General features: G+C 41.2%; 2 protein-coding genes across 2 annotated transcripts in view; both read right to left on the minus strand.

The window, feature by feature from the left end:
- lrrc1 (leucine rich repeat containing 1) overlaps window positions 1-15,931 on the minus strand; it is a 49,365-nt gene extending 33,434 nt beyond the window's left edge. Inside the window, exons 1-4 of the mRNA XM_014180167.3 lie at window positions 15,342-15,931; window positions 3,845-3,962; window positions 1,672-1,750; window positions 143-232 (exon numbers count right to left, since the gene is read on the minus strand). Coding sequence (XP_014035642.1) covers window positions 143-232; window positions 1,672-1,750; window positions 3,845-3,962; window positions 15,342-15,500 — 446 coding nt within the window. The 5' untranslated portion in view covers window positions 15,501-15,931. The remainder of the gene's footprint in view (window positions 1-142; window positions 233-1,671; window positions 1,751-3,844; window positions 3,963-15,341) is intronic.
- Window positions 15,932-17,911: 1,980 nt separating this feature from the next.
- eloal (elongin A, like) lies at window positions 17,912-26,766 on the minus strand. Its single transcript, XM_014180168.3, has 11 exons — window positions 26,670-26,766; window positions 24,424-24,480; window positions 24,227-24,339; window positions 23,028-24,135; window positions 22,823-22,922; window positions 22,426-22,587; window positions 22,239-22,336; window positions 21,369-21,549; window positions 20,502-20,664; window positions 19,551-19,654; window positions 17,912-18,775 (listed from the first exon to the last, which is right to left on the minus strand). The coding sequence occupies exons 1-11, from the start codon at window positions 26,742-26,744 to the stop codon at window positions 18,717-18,719; spliced, it is 2,220 nt and encodes a 739-aa protein (XP_014035643.2). The 5' UTR covers window positions 26,745-26,766; the 3' UTR covers window positions 17,912-18,716.
- Between the last annotated feature and the right edge of the window lie 241 nt (window positions 26,767-27,007).

The raw sequence follows: 27,007 nt of genomic DNA on the forward strand, positions 1-27,007 counted from the left end.
ACACTGAATCCTCATAAAAAATGACCAAACTATTATTTTAAATATTATTCATATAAAAAAGACAATTCTGTATGAAAAGGACCATGAAGCAAAAAATAAAACATTTTTTTTTTTTTTAAGACTAAAAGGATGAGGTACTTACTTTCCAATGTTTTCGGGAAGAATCTGCAACGAAATGTCATTGATGGAAAGGCAAGTTAAATTCCGGAGCTCTGGAAAACTCTCAGGCAATCTGGAAAAACAAGAGGCATTCAAATATAAAATCAGATCCTTGCGAGATGACAATAAGTGGATGCAGATTCTTGAAAATCTATGGATCTGACTGTATTAATAGGCAATAAGGAAACATCCATAAAATATACTATAAAGCTGACATAAGCCAACTACTTTCCTCTCTGACAGGAAACTGTCTGATCAACAGGAACTCACTTTTTCTTTCCATTTGATAAATGGTTTTAAGCCTTCATGACTTGATTCACTCCTATCTAAAATAAATGGTCACCCAGAGATATATATTTTTTACATTTTAGTCATTTATCCACAGTGACTTACAGGAGCAATTAGGGTTAAGTGCCTTGCTCAAGGGCACATTGACAGATTTTTCACCTAGTCTGCGCAGGGGTTTAAACCAGCAACTTTTCGATTAATGGCCAAAAGGTCGTAACTATTAGGCTACCTGCCGCCCACTCATATTTAAAATGGTGACCCAGAGACAATCTCCGACACACAATGAGTCTATCAGTGTGGGAGAGCGAAAGTTTTATTTGGGAGTTGTAATGCCTGGCCACATTTCATTCCAAATCACAACACGTAAACATGTTGTATCATCTGCAGGTCAGTCACAGAGTGCCAGCTATATATTCTCTTCCTCGGGAACCGAGTAGCTGTAAAGCTTTCCAACAAGAACACCTAGGCCCTTCAAACTCAACTCTGAACCTCGAAGCCACTTCCACTGCATTTTTTCCCATCGTAATCCTCTGATCAGGGACTGATTTAGACACCAGGTGGGTGCAATTAATTATCAGGTAGAACAGAAATCCAGCAGGCTCCGGATCTCATAGGGTAATAGTTGAATACCCCTGATCTAGGCCATATGTACATTACCAACGTGTAGCTAATCACACAGCCCAGTGCATGGCCAGTCCCAAACTGAACCATATGGCATTGTGGCTTTGCCTCCACTGGGGTGCAAATTAAACACAGACCTCACCATGAGACTAGAGGACGCTGGTGGGAGGCGCTATAGGGGGACTACAATGAGCCTGTCCTCCTATAGTTCTTCCCACCAACCTCCTCTGCATGAGACAGCTGACAGGAAAATTGGGGGGAAAAAATATATCCCATACAATTATATTCATTAACTTAAATGACTAGTTCAAGCTAATTGAACAATATTTTGAATTGAACAATGCCATCAGATAGGCTAGTTAAAGCAACAAATAAAGGCTGTCTGAAGACATACCTATATAAAAAAAGTTATTCCATTTTCCTTCCGTATAGTTCTTATTTACAACAGTCTGCTAGTGTTCAAACAATTCTTACTCTGTTGAAGTTGTCATGCAGTTCCTACATACAGCCTACTATAGTGCTACTACACCGCTGTAATGTCCGTCTTGTTATCCTTCCCATTCGCTAAACAATTATGGAGACATGAATTCAAAGTTCAGTTACCTTGTTAATGGGTTTCCACTAAAGTCTGCTACTTGGAGAGCTTTACAGTAAGAAATGGTCTCTGGAATTTCTATGATGTCTATATGAGGGAAGAAAGAACTTCATGTTAGAAACTTCTTGATCAACACCCTGTAAATGGTATTGAGAAACAACACACTAAACACTGGCATAAATTGAAGACCGGTTTTGTTAGCCAGGTCTAAGATTTCTTGGCCAAACTATAAAACTATAACGTCCCTCAGTCAAGAGTACAACATAGTTCAGAACGTCCATCCAACTAGGCATTCCACTTAAAGCTAGTGATCCAGACACAATGTTAATCGTTATCCATAAAGGAGAAACGTCTATTTAGAATCACCACAAATGTATCATGGTTGTTGCGCCAAACATAGAGAGCTGCATGTGAAACTGCCATTTCAACTTCTATAAATCAACATAATTAGCATTCTGGATGTTGTCCTACTGGGAAGCTTTGCGATGGCAGCTCTCTGAGGAATGTTAACCCTTTTAGTCCAGAAGTTATGGGAGAAACCACACCAATGTGGCTCTGAAAATATGTTGGCTCTGTACAGTGAAGGGGATTGATAGCACTGAATATTGGTTTGAACTACTTCTATTGCTTGTCCAGCATTTATTGCATTTTCTAACAAAGACCCTAGTCATAACTGAGGCATTATCAAAATAAGCAGGCAGTTTAAAATGTCTTCATTCATAGCACCAGTGGTTGAGTCAATGAGAGAGTTTAGGCCTGTTTGGTGGGGCTGAAAATCCCTCCAACCAAGTGTTTATAGTAGGGATGTGACAAATGTAAAAAAAATAAAAAAATTCACGTTTAAACTACCATTTACTGTTTAAACGATAAGAGAAAAAAAAATCTTAAAATTACATGAATTCACAATTCAGATATGGTCCTGCTTGTGACCGCCAGGTGGCAATGCAGTTCAATCAACCACAGACCTGGCTGGCTACCAGACGGTCGCCACTAGTTACCACAGCCACAACGACCACCTATTTCTACAATTTCTCTTCTTAAAATGTGGTTTTAAACGTAACCTTATCCACACCGCTACCCTTTTGGTTCATTGCAGTGATGTATGACAGCGTGTTCATAGACATCCAACAATCTGTTCTGCCACGTATGGTGTTTAAGAGCTTTGTAGGGCTATTTGCAGAGCAATCATTGTATAATTTATCCATCTGGGCCATGACGGTTTTTCAGCAAGGCATCTTGTAATCTGGATCTAGACATGCCATTAGGGCAACATTGAAGCCGAAGTCCTCTACCATAGACAAATGGCTGCATATCAACTGCAATCAGCGCTGCAATTCTGACTCCGTCCCTTATCCCACTGCTGCCAGCAACGGTTGGGTCTCACGGTGTCTCCCATTCAGCATTGCACCTGTACTGCCACTGTAGCTCAATTCCACCTCGCAAAGTTTGCATTTCACAACCTTCTCATTTAACTTTTCAAAGTATTGCTATACAGGACTTTGCTACTGTCGTTTCCCGTCTCACTCACTGCCATTTTTTTAACTGTTAACGAGGATGACGTGCAGAGCTCTTTATATTCATGGCAAATCATTTGAAAGATACATTTCTCCTCCTACTAACGTTACAGCATTGTTGCATTAGGTGTTTATTTAAAGGTGCAATATGCAGAAATCGAGCAGCCATTTCCTGGTTGCTAAAATTCAAACAGTTCTCTAAATTTCAGTTTTGCTACAAAACAATCAATGTACCATCTAAACCACTGAAATATTTTTAATACCCCAAAATATTGTATTTTCAGCTGTTTGTATCTGGTGTACAAAACCAAAAGCAAAAGACGCAAAAACAAAACTTAAGACTGGAAGCATAGAAGTAGTGCACATAGAACATCTACTGCTTCTTAGACTTGCTTTCAATGAGAATAACAGATTTATAACTCACATTTCTATGTGAATTTAGTTGGGTCGCCCAAAAAGATACATATTGCAGTTTCAATTATTTTATTTTTCTTTAACCTGTTCGTTAGTGGTAGTTTCGATAACTGCACTGTGATTTTAACTTTGTATAAAAAAAAAAAAAAGAAAGTAAAACACTTGTTTAGTTCATTTTATTTTTTTAAATGTTAACGATCCCAAATTAGTTTAAACGTCACCCCCTAGTTTAGAGCAGTGGTTCTCTTCTCACCATTACGAGAGACATCAAGTTCTACCAGCTGCATGAAGTTGGCTATCTCTGGAGGAAGCCTCTGGATCTCGTTGTCACTCAGGCCCAGCTTTCGTAGCTTTACCAGCTGAAAAAATGCCTGAAAAAGACATCAACACACATTAGATTAGCAGTAGGCCTACAGTTGACATGGACATAGGAAAAACATTCAGTGTGAACAAACACGATACAACATGGTGATCAATAGCTTACGGTCTGTCCCATCCTGGAAATGTGATGCAACAGTAGTACGTTGATAAAACAAAACATTTTCCAGATTGAACCGAATTAAATGTTGAGTGAGTCTTAAAAACAGGTTATAGGCTAACCATACTTGTCCACAAATCAACTCAGTAAATAAGTTTAAACCAGCAAAAAGTAAAGCAATTAGGCCTAAGAGTGGTGGTCAGTGGCCTGGGAAATATTGTTCAGTTCCTACCCAGTTCTCTGACGTAATCATCTATTCTTCTGGATGATGACCTACTTGGATGGTGCCTTATCCTGACACTGCCAGGCACCCCGAGTCAACATGCAATTTAACCGTCTCCGTTTCATAGATATAAAAAGGACACCCCAAAAAGACCTGTTTCAAAAACAGACCATTTCAAGAACACCATGTAAGATGGTTGGAAACGCTTCTAATTGGAACAATGTCCTGCACAAGTCTCACCATAGGTCTCCACTACTAACTGAAAGCGATATCACAATCTTCATTGTCTTTTCACAGAAGTCGTGAGGGAATTATATATATAGCCCTCCACTTTAATTGAATTATGAATAATAGGCTACTGGTATAAAAAAAAAAAGAAATCTCAGATGAAGTAGGCCTATTTTAAGGACAAGTAGTCTACTTTGATTGCAAACCCAAAGCAATCAGTGATGCCGGTGAACTGGACTCCAATTAGCATTTAAGAGCACACTCAATCTAGGCTTCCACCTTTGACATATTCTACCTGCAATTAACTGCAAATGTATCCAAGACCTTCTACTGGTAAGTAAACCTACAGAAAAGTATGAGATTTAAGCACTTTAGGACAAAGAGAGTTAGCCTAGCGTAAAGGCTATTTAGGATAAATAACCTAGTGTTTGAACAGTAGCAAAGTTGTGGGATAGGACTAACTTCAACCTACATGTATTGGCCTGACTAGGCCTACTCAGAATGAATCAGTTAGAGGTGACAATGACAAGCTAAAATGGAGACTAGAGCCAATTAAACATGCTAATACAGCAACAAGCTAAAAAACAGGTATTCATGACCGACCGGAGACACAGACAGACACACCCGGACAAGACAGCCCTAGATGAAACTAACACAGGTTTCATCTCACGTTTGTCATGACCTGAAACTCATGGTTTCAACAACCTTATGACCAGACAGAGAGAGGAGCATACAAGCCTCTATTCTGTTCATTATAAATATAGACTAGGCCATTGTCTGTTCTAATGTCCCAACAAGTTGAATCAGCCGTTCCAGAGTACAATGTCAGAAACAGGAATGGCAGGTTAGGCTGTCGTTCACCCCCCACGGCACGCCCCCATCTCATCCTATAGGCTAAAAGTACTGCTTTACACACCTTTTCTATTCATATTACTGTCCATAAAAAACACACATAATGAACCAAAATATTAAACGCAACATGTAACAATTTCAAAGATTTTACTGATTATAGTTCATTTAAGGAAACCAGTCAATTGAAATAAATGCATTAGGCCCAAATCTATGGAATTCACATAACTGGGCAGGGGTGCAGCCATGGGTGGGCCTTGGTGAGCATAGGCCCACCCACTGGGGAGCCAGGCCCAGTCAATCAGAATGAGTTTTTCCCCACAAAAGGGCTTTACACTCCTCAACACCCATCTCCCCTCAGACGATCCCACAGGTGAAGAAACCGGAAGCAGAGATCCATGGCTGGCGTGGTTACATGTGGTCTATGGTTGAGAGGCCAGTTGGACATCCCTCAAAACTAGAGACGTGGCATTGTGTTGTGTGACAAAACTTCACATTTTAGAGCAGCCTTTTATTGTCCCCAGCACAAGATGCACCTGTGTAATGATCATGCTGTTCAATTAGCTTCTTGATATGCCACACCTGTCAGGTGAATGGATTATTTTGGTAAGAGAAGGTCAGGAACAGAGCTGTTAACACATTTGTGCATAAAATAAGAGAAATAAGCTTTACGTGCATTTTTTTTATTTCAGCTCATGAAACCAACAAGTTCTGTGTATATCTATATTTCAGACGGATATTGCTCATCCTGATATATCTTTATTTTGGGGATTTGTGTATTGTTAGGTATTACTGCACTGTTGGGGCTAGGAACAAGCATTTCACTGCACCTGCGATAACATCTGCAAAATATGTGTACGGAACAAATAAAATTAGAATGATTTGCACCATGAAAACTGAAATAATAAACCGTTCTCCACTCAAGTCAATATTTGGGTTATCCTAAATTCAACTGAGGGGTATCCTAATGAATCCCACAAACTAAACTTTCAATTTGTCTCTATACCAGTTTCTTTACAAAAGGAAGAGCTCCTGTTTAAAAATAGAAAACTATCAACAAAAGAAATCTAGTAGACAGAGTTGAACTCCCCTCAGTTTGAACAGCATGGCAGGGTTAAAGTGATCTGTTCATTTGGTCTGTTTGAGACAGCCTATTTCATGATTTACACTATTCTTTAGAATGAAGTTCAGTGTCTATCTTGTACCTTGTACAGAACATTACCCAAAGCCAAAGGTATTATCTTGAAAACTGAAAAGAAACTAGCCTACAATTAGCCTAGTTTAACCTAGGCATATTCCCTGTGGCCTAGCTCAAAGGTTCTCTCAACTAAACTGAACAAGCCTGATTAAGACCATTCAAAGTCATAGATGCTCAAGGACGACTTGTTCAAACAGATGCCAAAATTAATTAACTTAACCTAACAAACTACCAGTACTGACTCCGTCTAGCCTATATAAATGAGGGGCCCCAAGAGGTTAAACAAACCAAAATGGCTAGGGGTAAAGGGGTTGGTCAAACATTCCAAGCCATTTGACATGGTTACTTTCTACAACATCTTTCATGGTTTTCAAGGGGGAAATTATTGTCTAGATCAGGGTTCCCAACTGGCTGCACCCCAAGTTCTGAGCAACAAAAAAAATCTCAAGTTTTTTTGGGGGTGGACAAGACTAAAAACACCCGCAAATCAGCGCCGTGATTTTCCTTTTGGAAATCTGTTCCAAAGTATTCCCATGCATAAGAGAGAGATATGTGATCGTATACAAATGTAAACAAGGTTTGAAATTATGAAGTCAAATATCTGTTTGGCCTTCTTTTGGTTAATTTGCAGTCTACCATCCGCTCAAAAACGGTAATACAATTTAAAAAATGTCCAGTGTCTAAATCGAGTTGATAATCCCTGCCCTAGATGAAGACATTACGGTGTGGTCTATGAGGACTAAAGGTGTCAGAATGGTATATCATACACTTCAGTTTAGGAACAATGGGAAAATAATTCTGCTTTGAAAGTTGATAAACTTGTAACCGCACTTGAGAAAATGGCCCTTGAATGTTTTGGTAAACCTACTGGCAAGCTCTGCTTTGTCTACACCCATTCAACATTTTTCACACCCTCTTAAGCCTTAGCCCTGCCCATCTAGTTAAGGATTCACATGTGAGGCCATGTACTAAACAACCAAATGTTTCAAGACTAAATGCTGGTTTATACTACGGGTGTATTTGTAGATTCAATCTGGAGTGCCAGAGTGTGCCGTGGGCCTTCATAAACTCAGAGGGTTGTCAGTTTGTCCATTCGTAAATTCTGAGCGTTCAGCGCACACACTGGACGCTCTGGCCGAGGCATAGGGTTGATCCAAGCGTTCTGACCTAACAGCAGCAGTCAGGCTCCTAAGCTAACGTTGGCTAGCTACTTCCAGACACATGAGAGAACAGCTCACTGACCATTTTACTCGCCCTAGCAGAGCTGGTTAGGTTGTTTTTATGTTATCCAGAGCATTGGTGACTAAATGTGCTGCTGGCAACAATTTAATTACGCTTTTTTTGCCAACGTTTACTGACACCGGCCATATTCAACGGGCATTCGTAAAAATATGTCAGTTATTCTGTTCTCCGGCACACTTAGACGATAGTGCTCTAAAATCAGAGTAGTTAGCAAGAACAAATTTACCAGCTACGTCTTTCGACAGTTGTCGCAGTGACATCATGAACATTCTATTGGTTACTTGCATAGTGGTCTTTTGTTTAGACATAGCTAGCTAAACAATGAACCATAAACTCATAACGTTACCATCCTGCATGAATCTGCAGGTAGCTAACCAACCAGGTTCAATGTTAGCTAGCTAGCTAACATTAGGCCAGGGTTGACCAACCCTCTTCCTGGAGATCTACGGTCCTGTAGGTTCAGTCCAACCCCAAATTAGCATATCTGATTCAGCTAGTTAAGGTATTGTTGAGCAGCTAATTAGTAGAATAAGGTGTGTTAAATTAGGGTTGGACTGAAAACCCACAGGACAGTAGATTTCCAGGAAGAGGGTTGGGCAGCCCTGCATTAGGCTATATCTCGCAATGAAAATGGCTCTGAGATACATGTATGATCTGTATAGTAATATTATTAATAACGTTAGCTAACAAGCCAGACAGTTAACTTTAGCTAGCAACCTAAAGAGTACGCTTTAACTTTAAATGAAAATTGACAAAATTAGAAATGTATTATAACTGAAAAAGTAGCTAGCTAGACTATCATACCCATATACATGGATGGATGCTACTCCCTCTCTGTCATGGATGCCATGGTTTCCCTTAGTTTGAAGATGTAATCTGGAGACAGGTATTTTCTCCAGCCTTCTGTGTTCTCTTTTCGAGAACATAGAATCTCCTTAGCTATCATACTCTAATTCCACTGATTTCAAAACTCGGACCTCCAGAAAGTGGAGAGCAACACTGATAACTTTCAACAACAAAAAAGCTGCGTTACAAAGGATTACCTACAAATACTACAGTTCGGATTGGTCTGCTAAATCCAGATGAATCTCTCGGCATGTCCAGCCCATCCATTATCTCAGCCAATCATGGCTAGCAGGAAGGTTCCTGACTTTTTCCATGGCTAAACCAACTAGGCTCATAATTTAACAATAGTATTCATATTTACAGATGGCATACACATTTGTTATTAAGGCACATGAAAGTTCACATGTTCCAGAAGGCATTTCTGCCAAAAAACTCATTTTGATCAAATAAACAAGTTCACATTCAAATGGCTCTCCTGCAGTGGTGTAAGGTACAACTTAAATAGTTTTCGGTATCTGTCCTTTATTTATATTTTTGCAAATTTCACTTTTAGTTCACTACATTCCTAAAGAAAATAATAAATTTTACTCCATTTCCCCTGACACCAAAAAGTAATCATTACATTGACAGGAAAATGGTCCAATTTACTCACTTATCAAGAGAACATCCCGGTCATCCCTACTGCCTCTGATCTGGCGGACTCACTAAACACAAAATGCTTATTTTGTAAAGTAGGTCTGAGTGTTGGAGTGCGCCCCTGGCTATCCGTTAAAAAATATATATAATTAATTTTTTTAAGTATACAAATTGTGCCATCTGGTTTGCTTAATAAAACAAATTTGATACTTAAGTACATTTTAGCAATTCCATTTACTTTTAATACTTAACAATATTAAACCAAATACTTTTAGACTTTCCGCAACATCCACACTGAGCTAAATGGTAGAGCTGCCGCTTTCAAGGAGCGGGACTAACCCGGAAGCTTATAAGAAATCTCACTATGCTCTCCGACGAACCATCAAAACAGGCAAAGCGTCAATACAGGAATAAGATTGAATCATACTGCTCCGACGCTCGTCGGATGTGGCAGGGCTTGCAAACTATTACAGACGACAAAGGGAAGCACAGCTGCGAGCTGCCCAGTGACACGAGCCTACCAGACGAGCTAAAATACTTCTATGCTCGCTTCGAGGCAAGCAACACTGAAGCATGCATGAGAGCATCAGCTATTCCAGACGACTGTGTGATCACGCTCTCCGTAGCCAATGTGAGTAAGACTTTTAAACAAGTCAACATACACAAGGCCGCAGGGCCAGACGGATTACCAGGACGTGTACTCCGAGCATGCGCTGACCAACTGGCAAGTGTCTTCACTGACATTTTCAACCTGTCCCCGACTGTCTAATACCAACATGTTTCAAGCAGACCACCATAGTCCCTGTGCCCAAGAACAATAAGGTAACCTACCTAAATGACTACCGACCCGTAGCACTCACATCTGTAGCCATGAAGTGCTTTGAAAGGCTGGTCATGGCTCACAACACCATTATCCCAGAAACCCTAGACCCACTCCAATTTGCATACCGCCCCAACATATCCACAGATGATGCAATCTCTATTGCACTCCACACTGCCATTTCCCATCTGGACAAAAGGAACACCTACGTGAGAATGCTTATCATTGAACACTGAGCTGTAGTCAACACCATAGTGCCCTCAAAGCTCATCTCTAAGCTAAGGACCCTGGGACTAAACACCTCCCTCTGCAACTGGATCCTGGACTTCCTGTCAGGCCGCCCCCAGGTGGTAACATCTGCCACGCTGATCCTCAACACTGAGACCCCACAGGGGTGCGTGCTCAGTCCCCTCCTGTACTCCCTGTTCACTCATGACTGCATGGCCAGGCACGACTCCAACACCATCATTAAGTTTGCCGACGAGAGCAGTGGTAGGCCTGATCACCGACATTCATGAGACAGCCTATAGGGAGGAGGTCAGAGACCTGACCGTGTGGTACCAGGATAACAACCTCTCCCTCATCGTGATCAAGACAAAGGAGATGATTGTGAACTACAGGAAAAGGAGAACCGAGCACGCCCCCATTCTCATCGATGGGGCTGGTCTGGAGCAGGTTGAGAGCTTCAAGTTCCTTGGTGTCCACATCACCAACAAACTATCATGGTCCAAACACACCAAGATAGTTTTGAGGAAGCTACACCAAAGCCTATTCCCCCTCAGGAGGCTGAAAAGATTTGGTATGGGTCCTCAGATCCTCAAAAGGTTCTACAGCTGCACCATCGAGAGCATCCTGACTGGTTGCATCACTGCCTGGTATGGCAACTGCTCGGCCTCCGATCGCAAAGGCACTACAGAGGGTAGTGCGTACGGCCCAGTACATCACTAGGGCCAAGTGTCTTGCCATCCAGGACCTCTATACCAGGCGGTGTCAGAGGAAGGCCCTAAAAATTGTCAAAGACTCCAGCCACCCTAGTCATAGACTGTTCTTTCTGCTACCGCACGGCAAGCAGTACCAGAGTCTAGGTCCAAAACGTTTCTAAACAGCTTCTACCCCCAAGCCATAAGACTTCTGAACATCTAATCAAATGGCTACCCAGACTATTTGCATTGCCCCCCCCCCCCCTTTTTACGCTGCTACTTTGTTTATCATCTATCGATAGTCACTAACTTCACCTACTTGTACATATTACCTCAATTACCGAGACTAACCTGTGCCCCCGCACATTGACTCGGTACCCCTGTATATAGCCTTGCCACTTACTTTACTGCTGCTCTTTAATTATTTTTTACTGAACACTAATTTTTCTTAAAACTGCATTGTTGGTTAAGGGCTTATTGTACTAAGAAGCTCAACATGCAGTCTACCTGCAGTGTATTTAATTGTTTTAAGGGAATGTGTCTCTCTTGACCCAAACCTACCACAATCCATCCCAAACAGACTATCAGGTCTGGGTTAGTTGTAACAGTGCTTGGGGTGAATCGTAACAGAATGAAAAAGTGAATAAATCATGACACACAACTAATTATTGAACGGCTTTATTGAGACCATGAGAGCAACATTGCCATGTTTAACATTTTGTTTGGCAGAAATAATAATAAATATAGATAAGTGTTTATTACTTTACCCTCCACTAAATGGTATTTCTCAACCAAACAACAACTAGGCTAAACTAAACACCTGAACGCTTGTGGTGTGTGTGTCTACTGTATCCGTCTGTGTGTGTGACAAGTAAGCATTTCACTGTAAAGTCTACCACCTGTTGTATTCAGCGCATGTGACAAGTAAAATTCATTTTGAAGTAGTATTTTACTGGGTGACTTTCACTTGAGTCATTTTCTATTAAGGCATCTTTACTTTTATTCAAGTATGACAATTTAGTACTTTTTCCACCACTGCTCTCCTGTGAAGTAGTGATGCGCGACATACACCTAGTTTCCTGAAACAAGTCACATATGAACTAACTCTTTCGAACTGTTTCAGCTGGGAAGCATGCGGATGCCTTAAGACTACTAATTTGATGCCTTGACAACACCTAGGCTAGCCTACATCTTAAAAGCTACAAATTGGATGAGAAGAACAGTTTTGATTAGGACTGGCTTTGGTATATTAGGCGAAGTTAGCACATCTGTAAATACTTAACATAAAGACAATGGCAATGAACTTCAAAGGTGACGCTAGGCCTAGAGCTTGACAGAACAAAGGAAGACTCATGTTGCGCCATAACACCCTGATACTGACTGCACCTTTGTTAACAACTTCCTTGTTTTCATGGCTCAATGTGAGGAAGAGCAGACCTGCTGGCTGTCAGACATGACTAACCTAGCACAGAAGGAGGCATCTTATCGCTCAACAAACTAGATGGCTGGTTCTTCTTATACTAGGCTCCTATGCCCTTTAGTCTACTGAGGTCAGACTCAATTCCACATTGGTGACTGGGACTTTTGAATAGCCTAGGCCACCCTATGCCAAATGTGTGGAAATAAATGTAGAGGGTGAGGGGAAATAAAGCTATAGCCTATTAATTTATATACATTTGTCACATTTTCACCTCTTCAAATAAGCATTTCTGAAAATGTAATGTGGCATCTCTTTATAATCAAAATGCCAAACTATCATTTTCTACTGATATCTAGACCAGCCTAATGCAGAAGGATCAACATCTAAAAAATTAGATGTGGTAGGCTAGTGCTAGGGTTAGGTGAACAGCTCCCTTTTTTCTGTAGTTCCTACTACTTAGGCTAAGTGAAGATCTAAAAGTAAAATAGCCTAGGACAGGACCGAGTTTGGGAAATGATGGTCTATGCTATAGGCAACAGATATACACTCGCAGGACTAGGAGAGATCACTATCTCTATTGACAATGGCACAGCTAGTTCTACAAGTTAGGCTAGCCTGCAAGTATATGCAGTTAGACATCCCTTGCTTGATTCCTCAACGAAAGGAACACCTGATATGTATCCTCACAATCTAGGCTACTTCCTGTCCAATCAATCATTCACTACCTGACCAATTTGCTATCCCCCCCAAAAAAATCTGAGATTTATTTAACCACTAATAAACTAACATACAAATCTTCTGGCAATTGTAGTGCACCAAACGGTTAATTTCTCTGTAGACGAGTTCCTCGCCAACACTCATGAGAAAGTGATGGAAAAGAGGAAAAACCAGAAACGTGGCCAACTCACTCCGTTTCATGTTTCCACAAGTTGATAAAAAGCCCAGTGTGCATTTTCTTTGCAATGACTCCTTTTCAAGAAGATTTTTTTTTAATCACGGTATTATGTTGGCTATATAGAAAGCTATATGATCCGGTAAATCAGAATTTTATTTAATTAACTAAGCAAGTCAGTTAAGAACAAATTCTTATTTATAATGACAGCCTACCCCTCCCAAACCCGGACGACGCTGGGCCAATTGTGCGCCGCTCTATGGGAATCCCAATCACGGCCGGATGCGATACAGCCTGGATAATCCCAATTTATCCAATCGAGAACTTCTCGAGATGCAGATGAAGAAATCAAAGAGCCTACGGCCAGCGTTTTCCTCAACTCTACATCTTGAAACCAACAGGCTATATTCTTCATGCTGTACCATTGTCAAGACAACCCAATGGTGAACACACTCATACTATAGGCCTGTCTAGTGTTAAGGCAAGTGTTACATCACCTTGGTAGCCAATCTGATGAGACCACACAATGAGCAAAGCACAGTAGAACAGTTACCTGGATAATATATTCTGTTGGACTCATCTTGAGTTCATTTAGCTAGCCTAGATCGTATTAGTTGCATGTGAAGGAACACCAACAAATGGTTGTGGTCTATCTTACTGCATGGAATGCAATGCATGGGTGTAACCCTCTTCCCCCTCCTACTCTCGCACAAATAAATGACATGATGACTGGGATGAAAATGCATGTTTGCTGAAAACATTGTTTTCAAGAAACTATTAGTTTGACAACCCTGTTTGTAAACATTTAAATGATATCAAACTCAACCATTAATCATGGATGACTCATGGTATGGTTGTGTATGCAAAATGGGTCAACTTTGAGCACCTCTATCTCCTGAATGTTCTGGCACTGTGACCTGAATTTCAGGTCCAAAGTCACTGTCTGACCACTTTTACGATGGGCAAATATGTATGGGAGGTTTCAGTCAAATCAAAAGGGGTTCTGTCAAAAAGGTTTGAAAAAAATAAATAAAAATGGAATGAGCCCTTAATCTTTCAAATACATTTTCCATATAGTCTCTACACATAGCCAGATAAATGTGTGAATCATGCTGATCCGAATATTATTTTTTGTATGTAGCTAGGCTATTCAACAAAGACGTTCGCAGCCAACTAGTCTTGCCCATAATAAAGATTAAATTACATGACAGAGATTGTAACTTGTTGGAGCAGCAGAAGTGTTGCAGTTTGCAGAATGTCAAATAATAGGGCGCATCATTTGAAAACAGTCCCCAACATGGGAAATGAATACGACATGCGGGTGTCCTCTGTCCAGGGTCTTGGCTAGAAGGGTTCCAGCTTTTGTCATTTTAACGTCAGATTTGACTTTTCGTAGCAGGTTGGGATAAGTCACCCAGTAGGTTAGAATAATTAGGTTATGGTTAGCTCAACCGTAACCAACAAAATATATACTTTGATGTTAATTTGACAAAAGCTGTATCCCTTCTTGCCACTCGGGGGTCCCGAGCAGCGCAGCGGAATAAGGCACTGCATCTCGGCGCTAGAGGCGTCATTACAGACCCGGGTTCGAGTCCAGGCTGTATCACAACCTGCCGTGATAGAGTCCCATAGGGCGGCGCACAGAGTCGTCTGGGTTTGGCCGTCATTGTAAATAAGAATTTGTTCTTAACTGACTTGCCTAGTTAAATTAATAACATTTTTTTTATTTTTAAAGACCTCTGTCCGGTCCAGACGAATGGCAATATTGTATAATGATTATGTCCCCATGAGATGCAATCATGTACCCAAGTTACCTGTTCCACGTAACCTGTTTAAACTGTAGGTTGTTATTTCCCATGGCATAAATAACTCGTCATTGATTACAATTAATTTACAACTATTTTTTCCTGAGATGACACCACCTAACGTTACATCTCATCAGTTTACTATGCATAATACAGTTTTAGTTAAGCCAGCTAGCAAACACATTCTGCTTACCTTGGGCAAGTCGCGGAGTTGGTTAGCGTCCAGCAAAAGTTCCTCCAAACTCCGACTGTAGCGGTAGATCTCCTCCGGGACGTACAACAGAGAGCAGTGCCGCTTATCGATCAATTCAACATGACGGTTGCACCGCCACAGAGGTATACAGTGAAACATCACCGGGTGATGGCAAAATCCGATCTTAAAAAATATCCCGAATAGACGTCCAATTAAAGAAACGGAAGGCGCAACTGAATACGGCCACCTAGCTACTGGATTGCTTGCCAAACACTTTCTTGCAGTTGTTCGAACGAATTTCCAAAGCAAACATCTTAACCACCTCCCCCAGGCGTAAATAAATACCACTGAGCACCATGGAATAAAAACGGTGTCTAGCGCTCTCACGTTCAATACTTTGTAGGCTTGGTTTTTGTATTCTTTACTCACGTCGCCTCTGGAATGTTAGTTTTTCTAATCGGCTCCCGAAAACGAACACATCTCTGTTTAGATAGGTCTTATTTCGTGTAGCCTACTGTTTTCCTTGTCCCAGAGTTATTTTCCCCTCAGACCAGTGGTGTACTCATTCGGCAGATTCTGTTGCCAAATGTTTCTTAAACGGAAGCAAACGGAACGACATGGGCGGGACTTACCTGGATGTGTCCAATAGAAACTATCGTTTTAGTTGCAAAACGTTTCTGCAACTGTTTGGACTAATGATTACACCCCTGTTTCTGACCCGGAACATTCACTCCCTCGTTCCAATCTGACGTCATCATTCCTAACTGCTCCTCCCTTTGTATTTCACTCACACCCTCTGGAAAAGTAGTAGCAGCGAGAAAGAGGATCGCGATTGGCCTACTGTACCTCAGCTCAGTGTTATTTTAGCCTGAAATATCCTAGTTGTGTCTTTTATACTCTGTTCTTAATACAGTTTATTCTGGGAGTTATGCTCCCAAGTGGTGCAGTGGTCTAAGGCACTAGATCTCAGTGCAAGAGGCATCACTACAGTCCCTGGTTTGAATCCAGGCTGTGATTGGGAGTCCCATAGGGCAGCGCACAATTGGCCCAGCGCTGTCTGGGTTTGTAAATAATACATTTGTAAATTAGAATGTGTTCTTAACTGACTTGCCTAGTTGTTGGTTCAATAAAATAAAAAATACACACTTTAGAGTAGGTAATATACAAACAACATTGACACTTTTTTTCAGCATGTTTTTTTTTGTAAGTCAAATATGAATCTGTCTTTATGGGGCAGCTGTCAGAAATGTATACGTAAACCTGGGGTGCGTTCAGTTTGGTTCAACGTTTGCTACGTTGCATTAGTTTGTAGCTTACTGAACAACACTCTCCCAAAGAACAGTGCACAGTTCAACAGCCTTTGAGGTAGGGCTGTTTTCTCCCGTTTGGCCTTATCAATATGGGTGTGACCATTAGAAATCTCATACACAATCACCCTCTGGGCCACCATAACCACTCAGTTCTTCACTGGTCGTTCAGTACAGTACCGGCTCCGTTGAATTAAAACGTTGAACACCGTTGTCGTACTGAATGCACCATTGATGTAGGTCCATCCACCAAAAAGCAATGAATAGAAATTTAGAACCAATTTTCTAAATAGGGAGGGCGTGCCCTATGAACTCAAGTCATCGCTTGCCTTTGTAAATCAGGATTAATCAGTCTTCACTTGATGAACATCAGGTCAGCGGGTCTCAACCCTGGGGCAACTCCACTAGTACCAGGCCTACCCACAGATGATACTTGTGAAGACTCATAACATGGGCATTGTGATCAGTTGATGGGATATTTTGGGTAGAGCTAAATGTGTTTAGTGTACAGCACGTCAAACACATTCCACGGAGGGCCGAGTGTCTGCAGGTACATTCTTCCCTTGTACTTGATGAATAAAGGTCACTAATTAGTAAGGAACTCCGCTCTTAATATCTAGGTATTAATTTAAAGGAAAAACCAAAAGCCAGCAGACACTAGGCCTTCATGGAATGAGTTTGACACCTGTGTCCAGTAACCAAAAATGTTGAGAACCACTGCTCAATGGTGGAAAAAAATTATTGTTGATAATATGGGCATAACACTTGCATTTTCTTCTCTTATCCACTAAGAGGCACTAGAACATACTAAATGACAACACTAGCCCCCTGAAAATAACAGGCATCTGCCAAAATAATACAAACACTTGAGTAAATGAGGAATACAATGTATATTGAACGCAGGTGGTTCCACAAGGGTGGTTCCTGAATTAAGCAATTACCATGCTTAGTGTCATGTTTAAAATTGCTGGGCAGGCAATTACTGTATTTTCGCTACCATGGCTATGCCACCATCAGAAGACTATGCCTCCCGCCACAGGGAACAAATGGTCACTGAATGGTTTGATGAGCATGTAAATCATATGCCATTGTCGTCTCGGTCACCAGATCTCTACCGAATTGAACACTTATGGGAGAATCTGGAGCGGGGCCTGAGACAGCATTTCCCACCATCAACAGAACACCAAATGGAATCTCACAGCAGAATGGTGTGGGATCCTTCCAATAGAGTCTCAGACACATAGAATTTAAGCGTTTCTGGCTCGTGGTAGCCCAACACCCTATTAAGACACTGTTGGGGTTTCCTTTATTTTGGCAGTCAACTCTGTCCACAAATAGATGAATGGCCAAAAACAATGCATGGTTTTCATCATATTTAATAGTGCAATTCACTCAGTGTTTGACAATATGAACAAACAAATAACATTGAAACATACCCATCATTCAAATGCAGCGATTGTTTTACAAGCAGCATGGGCAAAAAAAACTTTGTACAAAGACGGCCCGGCCCAATAGCTACACTGAGTATACAAAACATTAAGAATACGCCTTCTAATATTGAGTTGCACACCACCCCCACCCCTCAGAATAGCCTTCATTCGTCAGGGTATGGACTCTACAAAGTGTCCAAAGCATTCCACAGGGATGCTGGCCTGTTAACAACTGTGGGAAGCATTGGAGTCAAGTTGCTGGATGTCGTACCATTCTTGCCCATTCACCCTCTGAACACCACACATACACAAGTCATGTCTCAAGGCTTAAAAACCCTTCTTTAGCCCATCTCCTCCCCTTCATCTACACTGATTGAAATGAATTTAACAAGTGACATCAATAATGTATCATAGCTTTCACTTGGATTCAAGTGGTCAGTCTCATGGAAACAGCAGGTGTCCTTAATGTTTCGTATACTCAGTGTATAGTTACAGATCCAAATTTGGTCCCAAAAAGTAAAGTAGGCCAAGAAAGGGACATTTGGCCTGGGACAAAGAGTAGTGAAAACACATGAAGTGGAATTAATACACCTTTATCCAAAACAGTTTCCAGCAGTCCATCCATCCTCTTAGGGCCTTCATCTACGCCCCATCGTTTTAAAGGCCTTCAGAGACTTTGCCATCATAGGTGCCACCCCTCAAGAGAAAAAAGTTAAACATTTGCAACTTGACCATAGCCTGGTGTAACAAGCCTCATGTGTATTTCACAGTAAAAACAATGGTTAACACTGATCAAGCTGTTTCCACAGGCTAATTTGACCGGTCTAGGATTATGAACGGCCAGACTGATGTTGAATTCTATATTTGATCTTCACAAGTACACCTTCGGTATACCATTGGCTTGGGGTGTATTCATTAAGTGTTTTTCAACAGAATCAGCATAAACTGAAGCAAACAGAACATTTGTCCAGTAGAAACTCTTGTTTTGCTCTGTTTGCTTCCGTTTGGTTCATAAAGAGTAAACAGTTTCCGTAATGAATACGCCAAGCTTTTGTAGGACAAAACGCATTTCTGAATCAAATGAAAGATGCTGGTATATTTCTAGGAAATAAATGTTATATAGCCATTGTGAAAAGACCATTTCTACTCCTACACAAAGTAATTCAGCAGACTATTGATTTAATCCAACAGTCAAACTCACTTCACAAATCCCCCACTTTAACACCCACTGGTTAAAATGTAATCCTGCAATAAGGCACAAGCATTGACTTATACTAGAAGTTGCTAGCCTACGACTGCTGCATGCACAAAATGGGAGAAGTAGAATTTGATCCAGGTATATTACAATTAGCCAAAAGCCTCAAAAGGAATTAGTTCCTGGAGTAAAAAGTTAAATGTCAATACAATTACACTGTTCATGAATCAGTAGTAAAGTATCGTTAACCCATTAGGTGCCAAATGATTCTACTTACGTGTTTTTTTGCGGGAGTCTTGTGCTTGGCTTGTCCCAGAGACAGTGGTGCTAGGCCTAGGAGGTTCAACATAGCAGGGTCTGGCTTTTTCCTGGGCCTTGACACTGAGAAGGAGAGGGGCAGTGCACATAGTGGCGTCTACATTACGGTTACATCCCAATCGCATACACACCCAAAAATGATTTAACACTGTGATAAACTGTAAACCACAGACAGAGGAAAGGATTAACAGCAACATGTTTTGGAGTTTGAACAAGTCAGTTTTTTAACCGGTTTAAATAGCATCAGTTCAAAAGTGCCACCAGAAATGTCTAAACAAAGCATTTGTTGTATTGATACTGCCAAATGTATTAAGTCAAATCTAGTTAACAATGTCTGTTACAATGATTTGTTGCAGTGAAAATCTGAGGACAAGCATGCCGTCTAACCAAAATTAAACCAGTTTATCCAGCACCCTAATCGAGAGACGGGTATTTGATCTAGCACTATCAGGATCTTAACAGCCAGGTTATGGCTCTGCTTAGCAACAGTTGCTGGTTATTTTCATTTGGGGGAGTAGAGCGTAGACCACGGCAACAAAAAAAAAAAAACACTGTCCGTGGTCAGGTGATTGAGCTACCAATGAAAGTACAATGACCTGAGTAAACCATTGAGTAGTAGAATGTCAACCATGTGTTACAATCCTCTATTCTAGTGCATAGATTAGGCTCTGTAGAGTTGATATCCATCTTATGAAATTATATTAGAAAAAAAACTTGTTTATCAAGAAATTGATTAAAAATAATTTCAGTTAAAATGATCAATTATTCAAAGGATAGCAACTCCATATGAAGATGTAGGATTGTCATACTTGGAGCAAGAATAATGTATTTTCTGGCAGGTATATAATTTGTAAGTAGGCATCTTTGCCACCATGGTCAATATGAGAATGACAGTATGGTGGGGACAGACCTGGGCCTGTCCAGTGGGTGAGGCGGCAGTACGACACCAGTAGTTCCATTGTTCTCCTGCTGGATTCGTGGATGTCTAGCAGTTCCATGGATCTCTTGCTGAATTCTCACATTTCTAGGCGGCTTGGCAACAGAGTTAATAAACGCCATTTTCACCTGCCGGCCTGGGAGAAAGGGAAGAAATGACATTTTAGAAGACAAATTCTTATTCCACAACTAGTATTAGTGAAAAGACCCACAGTAAGTAAATATGCCAACTGTGTGGAGTGTAGAAGATATGATTGGAGAGACTTAAACCAAATAGCTGTTTGACCCAATAATTAAAAAAGACTACTATTTACACATTAAGGGATAATTGCACTATAGCATTTAGCTTACTGTTAGAAATGGGCAGATCTGGATTTTACAGAACCCCAGTCAGTAATGGGAAAGGCTTTAGGAACCTCATTCTACATAATCTCCAGCCCTACAAGGCCAGTAGAGACCATGACAGATTGACAAGGTTTACTTTAACCCCGTAGCCAGTCTCCCTTCAGATCTATTCATAGCCTCTGTTGGTCAGGGGACAGATGGCCAGGTCAACGTTAACCCAGTGCCTGGCCAGCATTTAGGAGTAGTCTTGCTCAGATCACTTCAAAACAACTGGGCCAACTGTTGCTCATTCCCTTTCAAACCGAGACCAGTTTGTAAAGCGGAGGATCTCAGTTCAAAAGGTAGCATAACTTAACGTCAACAGAGCATGAGCACTGGCAAATGACTGATTGGTAAGACATCTAGGGTTACTTTTTGACCTGTCCCAAGAACTTCAATGTCACGGATTTCCTGTGAATGATGTGAAGCAATACAAAAACGTGATGGAACAGCAAACCTTTGGGTTTTCCTGAATGGGCAGAGACTATGGTTTTAGTCAGTCTTTGTAGCTTCCTCTCCCTTTCCTCAGATAGCCTCATGTGCATCTCTCTCCAGGACTCGTACTCCTCTAGCTGGGCATTCCTGAAGTCCCGCTGACAGTGCTTCTCCCATAAGTGATCAGTCAATCCAACATACATCTGTCAGAGAGCATAGACGGTTTAGCTGACAGCATCACGAAAACAATGTGCACGATTCAATGGGGCAGAAGTCCTGTGATTCTGGATGGGCAGATAGCTAGCAACAATGAGAAGAAGCTGCCATGTGGTGAATCATCGTTTCAGCTTGTTCTTGACGTCATGTCTATGCTAATTTGGCCAAAAAATTTGCTAGCTAGCCAACCAACAACGATAAATGTATTTGAGACAAGCACTCATTGTGGAAATGTATTTTTCAATAAACATTTAAATATAGTTACCATGTTGTAAATAATTAAGCCAACCCAGTCTGTTTTGCCCCCTAGTTGCGTGCGCGTCAGTTCTCTTGCTAAACAACCAACCCGTCTATTGGCTGATCAGTCAAAATGACAAATCTGCTCACCGTACCCATATTTCTTACCAAACCTTACAAATCTAAGCCATCAGAATTCACAGCTATGACGTGTCAAATTGGTGTTAGAATATTATTTTTATTTCTTTATTTTGATACCAAGTTTCGATGGTGAAGCCATATTACCTATGCAGCACTACTATCAGATATACAGGAAGTACTTGCAGGTTGGCACTCAGTGGTCAAGTTAAGTGATGGGAGGCCTGTCCAGCATTAGCCCTTGCAGGCACAACACTTAAATCAGGCCTCCTCAAAATCAACTTAAGAATGGGATTCTTACCGGGTTGCACTCTTCAATACGAAACAGCTGATCAGGTGTACAGCGCTCTAGTACTGGCTCAAGGATTTCAAATGGGACCCCTCCGATCTCATAGAGCACTAAGAAAAGATCAGAGCGTTAACATTCTCTCCATCCAAAGGACAGCCTGCGTAAGAGTGTTGAGGTTCCCTGCCTGGACCATACTCACAGTCAATGTTGTTCTGCAGTGCACGGATACATTGCTGATACAAGGACATCATGGTTGGGAGAAAGGCAGACTTTGCACCAGAATAGACCTGCATCTTCCGGTTGAGTCTTTGACCAGTGAAGACCGGGCCCTCAGAGACCGAGACTTTAGATTTGTCTTCCACTGAAACAAATTACACATAAAACCCCGAAAATACTTTATTTGATCATTAATTCAACAGGGAGTCCCATTGAGACCAAGGTCTAACAAGGGAGCCCTGCGTTTTACACAGCAAGATTAAATAGGATTGAAGTCATGACATGCAACTATGTGTTCAGTGGAGTTAGATTACATTTGTACAGCTTGCTCAACCTACAACAAACCCTTGGGGGAAAAAGACACCACAGTTGACACTCACTTTTCCTGTCGTAGTAGTTGAAGTTGGAGAGCTCATCATATTCGGGTAGAAATGTTGGCAATGGAATATTAAGCAAGTCCATCACAGACCCCTTCATAGCCTTAAAAAGGATGTCCTTGATCAATTTGACATTGTTGAATCAGAATGTCAGCGCAAAACATTTATGAAATATTTGTAATGCATTACAGCTCCATGCCAAATGTACCTTTTTAGGCGGTGAAAAATCTGCAGTCGCCGCAGGTAACTGCTTTTTGGATTTCGTGCTGGGTGTCTTCACAACCTTCACTTCTTTTTCAACAGTCTTAAATTTCTTAGGTGGTTTGTCACTGTCAGATTTTTTCTTCCTCTTAGGCGTGTTGATGTCATAGCTCAAGAAAGACTCAAAAGACATGGAGGGCACCTCGACGTCATTGTCAATCGGCTTGTCCTCAATCGCCATTTTCTCTTTGGTCTTCGATTTTCCCTCATGTTTAGACTTTTTGTCTTCATGGCAGACTTGCTTTCTTTCACTTGGTTTCCGCCTCTCTCCATTACAACCTAGGGAGTCACTCACTTTGTCTTGGTCATTGGATTTGTCAATAACTGTCCCTTTTCTATCAGGTTTAGATTTTGAAGACTCTTCACTGGATGGTTTTGTACACGGCAGTGTTTTTCTATTGGAGTCTCTCCTTATCCCACATTTCCCGCCGTTATCCGAATTGTTTTTAGATTCTTCCCTGGAAATCGACTTGGCTTTCTTGTGGCTGCTCTTAGATGTGCTTCCAAGCACAACATTTTCATCTTCAGAATTTCTACTCCAATAACTTTCTTTTTCTGTAACCATTATACACTCCCGTGTCCCCTTGTGTTTTTTCAACTCATCCTTGGAATTGTCCTTCTTCCAAGTACGCTTGTTTTCCTTCTCACTTTTAAAATGATCATTTTTCAATTCACTTGAGCCTTCATCTGCTTTCTGTAAATGAGCCTTCTCTGCAGTACCTTGGTTTTTGTCTTCAGTTTTCAAATGCTCATCTTTGGAAGTACCTTGGTTTTTGTATTCAGCTTCCAAATGCTCATCTTTGAAATTTTCGTCCTTCTCATCAGTTTTCAAATGTTCTTTTTCTGAAGTCGCTTTGTTTTCCTCATCAGTTTTCAAATGAACCCCTCTTGAAGTAGGCCCATCTTGGTTTTCCTCACCTTTTTTTAAACGCTCATCTTTTGAAGTATTTTGACTTTGGTCCTCTATTTTTGAGCATGCCTCTTTTGAACAGTTTTGAATCTCTGCATCAGTTACCAACAGCTTGCTCTGCGAAGCATCATCCTTCTCTGTATGGCTGTATAAGGGAGAAATTCAAACATACTAGTAATGAACACTGGACAATCATCATACAAATTATTCCAAAACAAGTGTGTTAAGTACAATACCTCAAGGTTTCTTTTGGAACCAATTTCTTCCAGTGACTGACCAATAGCCTGACGGCTTCTCCTGCATCCCCATGCTTGCGCAAAGAGTTTACAGCTTTGCCGATTCCGGTCTCCTAATCAGAATCAAGATAAAAATACTTTCAATTGAGTACAAATGGGCACACACACACACAATTTTAAGTATAGGAGTGTCTTACTGCAAGAATGTCTAGGGTTATATCCAACTCCCTTAGTTTCTTTAAGATTTTCAGGACCTGTAAAATAAACAGATGGCTATGCATAAATCATAGACTGTATATGGCATACATTAGGATGCAAACATAGTAACTATTTCCAAACATTTGTACAAAATGGTCCTTGCACAATTAGAACAACCACCACCACAGGGGATGATGTTTATCATGAACAACCACCACCACCACCACAGGGGATCATGTTTATCATGAACAACCACCACCACCACAGGGGATCATGTTTATCATGAACAACCACCACCACCACCACAGGGTATCATGTTTATCATGAACAACCACCACCACCACAGGGGATCATGTTTATCATGAACAACTACCACCACAGGGTATCATGTTTATCATGAACAACTACCACCACAGGGTATCATGTTTATCATGAACAACTACCACCACAGGGTATCATGTTTATCATGAACAACTACGACCACAGGGTATCATGTTTATCATGAACAACCACCACCACAGGGGATCATGTTTATCATGAACAACCACCACCACAGGGGATCATGTTTATCATGAACAACCACCACCACAGGGGATCATGTTTATCATGAACAACCACCACCACAGGGGATCATGTTTATCATGAACAACCACCACCACAGGGGATCATGTTTATCATGAACAACTACCACCACAGGGTATCATGTTTATCATGAACAACTACCACCACAGGGTATCATGTTTATCATGAACAACCACCACCTCGGGGGATCATGTTTATCATGAACAACCACCACCTCGGGGGATCATGTTTATCATGAACTACCACCACCACGGGGGATCATGTTTATCATGAACAACTACCACCTCGGGGGATCATGTTTATCATGAACAACTACCACCTCGGGGGATCATGTTTATCATGAACAACCACCACCTCGGGGGATCATGTTTATCATGAACAACCACCACCACAGGGGATCATGTTTATCATGAACAACTACCACCTCGGGGGATCATGCCGAGTATGTATGAAAAAAAACAAGTTTAAAAAAAGTGAACAAAAGCTGAAACATCAACATGACAAACGGACAGACATGCCCAATATGGTAGTCTTTGTTTCAGTTCACTAGAAAGCAGTGCTTGATTTGGACAAGAGCTCACCGGAGCAGAGTACCGGCACCTAAAATGTTCTACTGCTTGAGGTCCTGTTCCTCTTAAGTATTGCGGTGCTCCTGCACCTACATATAAACAGTAACAGCACCCAAAGTGAGTACCAGATCCTATTTCAGTTTGAGTAAAGTACTCCTAGAAAGTCAGAATTGCTGAAGGTACATTCAAATAAGTTAAGTATGGGACAATCCCCTTCCAGCTTGCCTGCATCCACATCAGTCGTAAAAATGTAGCCTACTGCATGTGTGCAGCAGAGGCCTCACATCCAACCCAGAAACACAAGACACACCTGAAACAAGGTCTTCACGTGACAAGTGGTAAACATTTCATCTGTATTCATAATTATCTCAAACAGAACTACTCCAGTAAGTGTTTCCGCAACTCAGTGCCGAGTTGACAGACAGCCACACGTTGGGCAACTGGCTGGGTTGTTAATTATAGCGCCAAAGCACTTCTCATTCCCCCCAACAATCTCCCCCACTCCACACTGGTTGACTAGACGGGATGTAATACATGTCAAAAGTGACGTTTCGTAGCAGGTTATGAGAATTGTGTTAAGGTAATTAAAAGGGTAAACTAAACTCTCCCCAAAACCCGACGCGACTCGAACAGGCAATTTGACGTCACTTTGACATTAGCTGCAGCCCTTCCTGCCATAACCCTCCACACGCCTAACCCAACATTAAGTTGTTGCACACATGCTCAGACAACGCATCATCAGCAGCATATACTCAGTCACAAGAGATTCCCATGTTGTTAAAGTTGTTCATAAACTCTTCCAAACATTCATGTGTCAAACAAAACACGCATTTAATGAATTGATTTGGGGGAGCAGCCCTGTTGACATTGAATATGTTCAAATATAGACCACGGGATTTATTTTGTAAACCTGTGTTTCCATCACTAACCTACCGTACAATAATTGTGATCCAGTCGCGAAGGCGAGAGAGGGCTATCAAATTTGAACCATTGGTGTTTATCTATTTATTACTGTCCAGGTAGAGTAATTGTACAATAAAGAACCGGCTTAAAACAACAAGCAATTACAGTTGTTATTCGTGCGTCTAAAATACCTTCTTTGATTCCGTCGTTTCTTTGAGCTGAAGTTTTAACTGCAGCACTTTCTTCGACACGTCATGTGCGTCCATCACGGTGGCTCACGTGCATTCATTCACCTGCAGACCCGAAAGCTCTATTGCCCCACGGTCACATTATATAAGGGGCGGTGTCAAAGTGTTTTTATTAAAGAGGTATGTCCAATTATACAAATATCAATTAGTGAACGTGAGCAGATGTCAATGTCACTGTAAAAGACCCTCTCCATCAGAGCATCCCAAAAAGCCTTTAGTATACAAATGAGCCGATTAAATTATGTGGTCCTAAAGTCACAAATTACACATCCATTAGACAC

Source organism: Salmo salar, chromosome 28 (genome assembly GCF_965601325.2).
Source record: "Salmo salar chromosome 28, fSalSal1, whole genome shotgun sequence".
In the NCBI taxonomy this organism is placed as follows: domain Eukaryota; kingdom Metazoa; phylum Chordata; class Actinopteri; order Salmoniformes; family Salmonidae; genus Salmo; species Salmo salar.

What these genes read in the sequence shown, in the direction of transcription:
- eloal (XM_014180168.3), bottom strand. Translation starts at nt 26,744, where the DNA reads ATGGACGCACATGACGTGTCGAAGAAAGTGCTGCAGTTAAAACTTCAG. An exon ending in TAACCCTAGACATTCTTGCA is followed by an intron (nt 24,340 to 24,423) that starts GTAAGACACTCC and finishes GATTCTGATTAG; the next exon opens with GAGACCGGAATCGGCAAAGC. An exon ending in AGACTCCCGCAAAAAAACAC is followed by an intron (nt 18,776 to 19,550) that starts GTAAGTAGAATC and finishes TTTTCTCTTGAG; the next exon opens with GGGTGGCACCTATGATGGCA.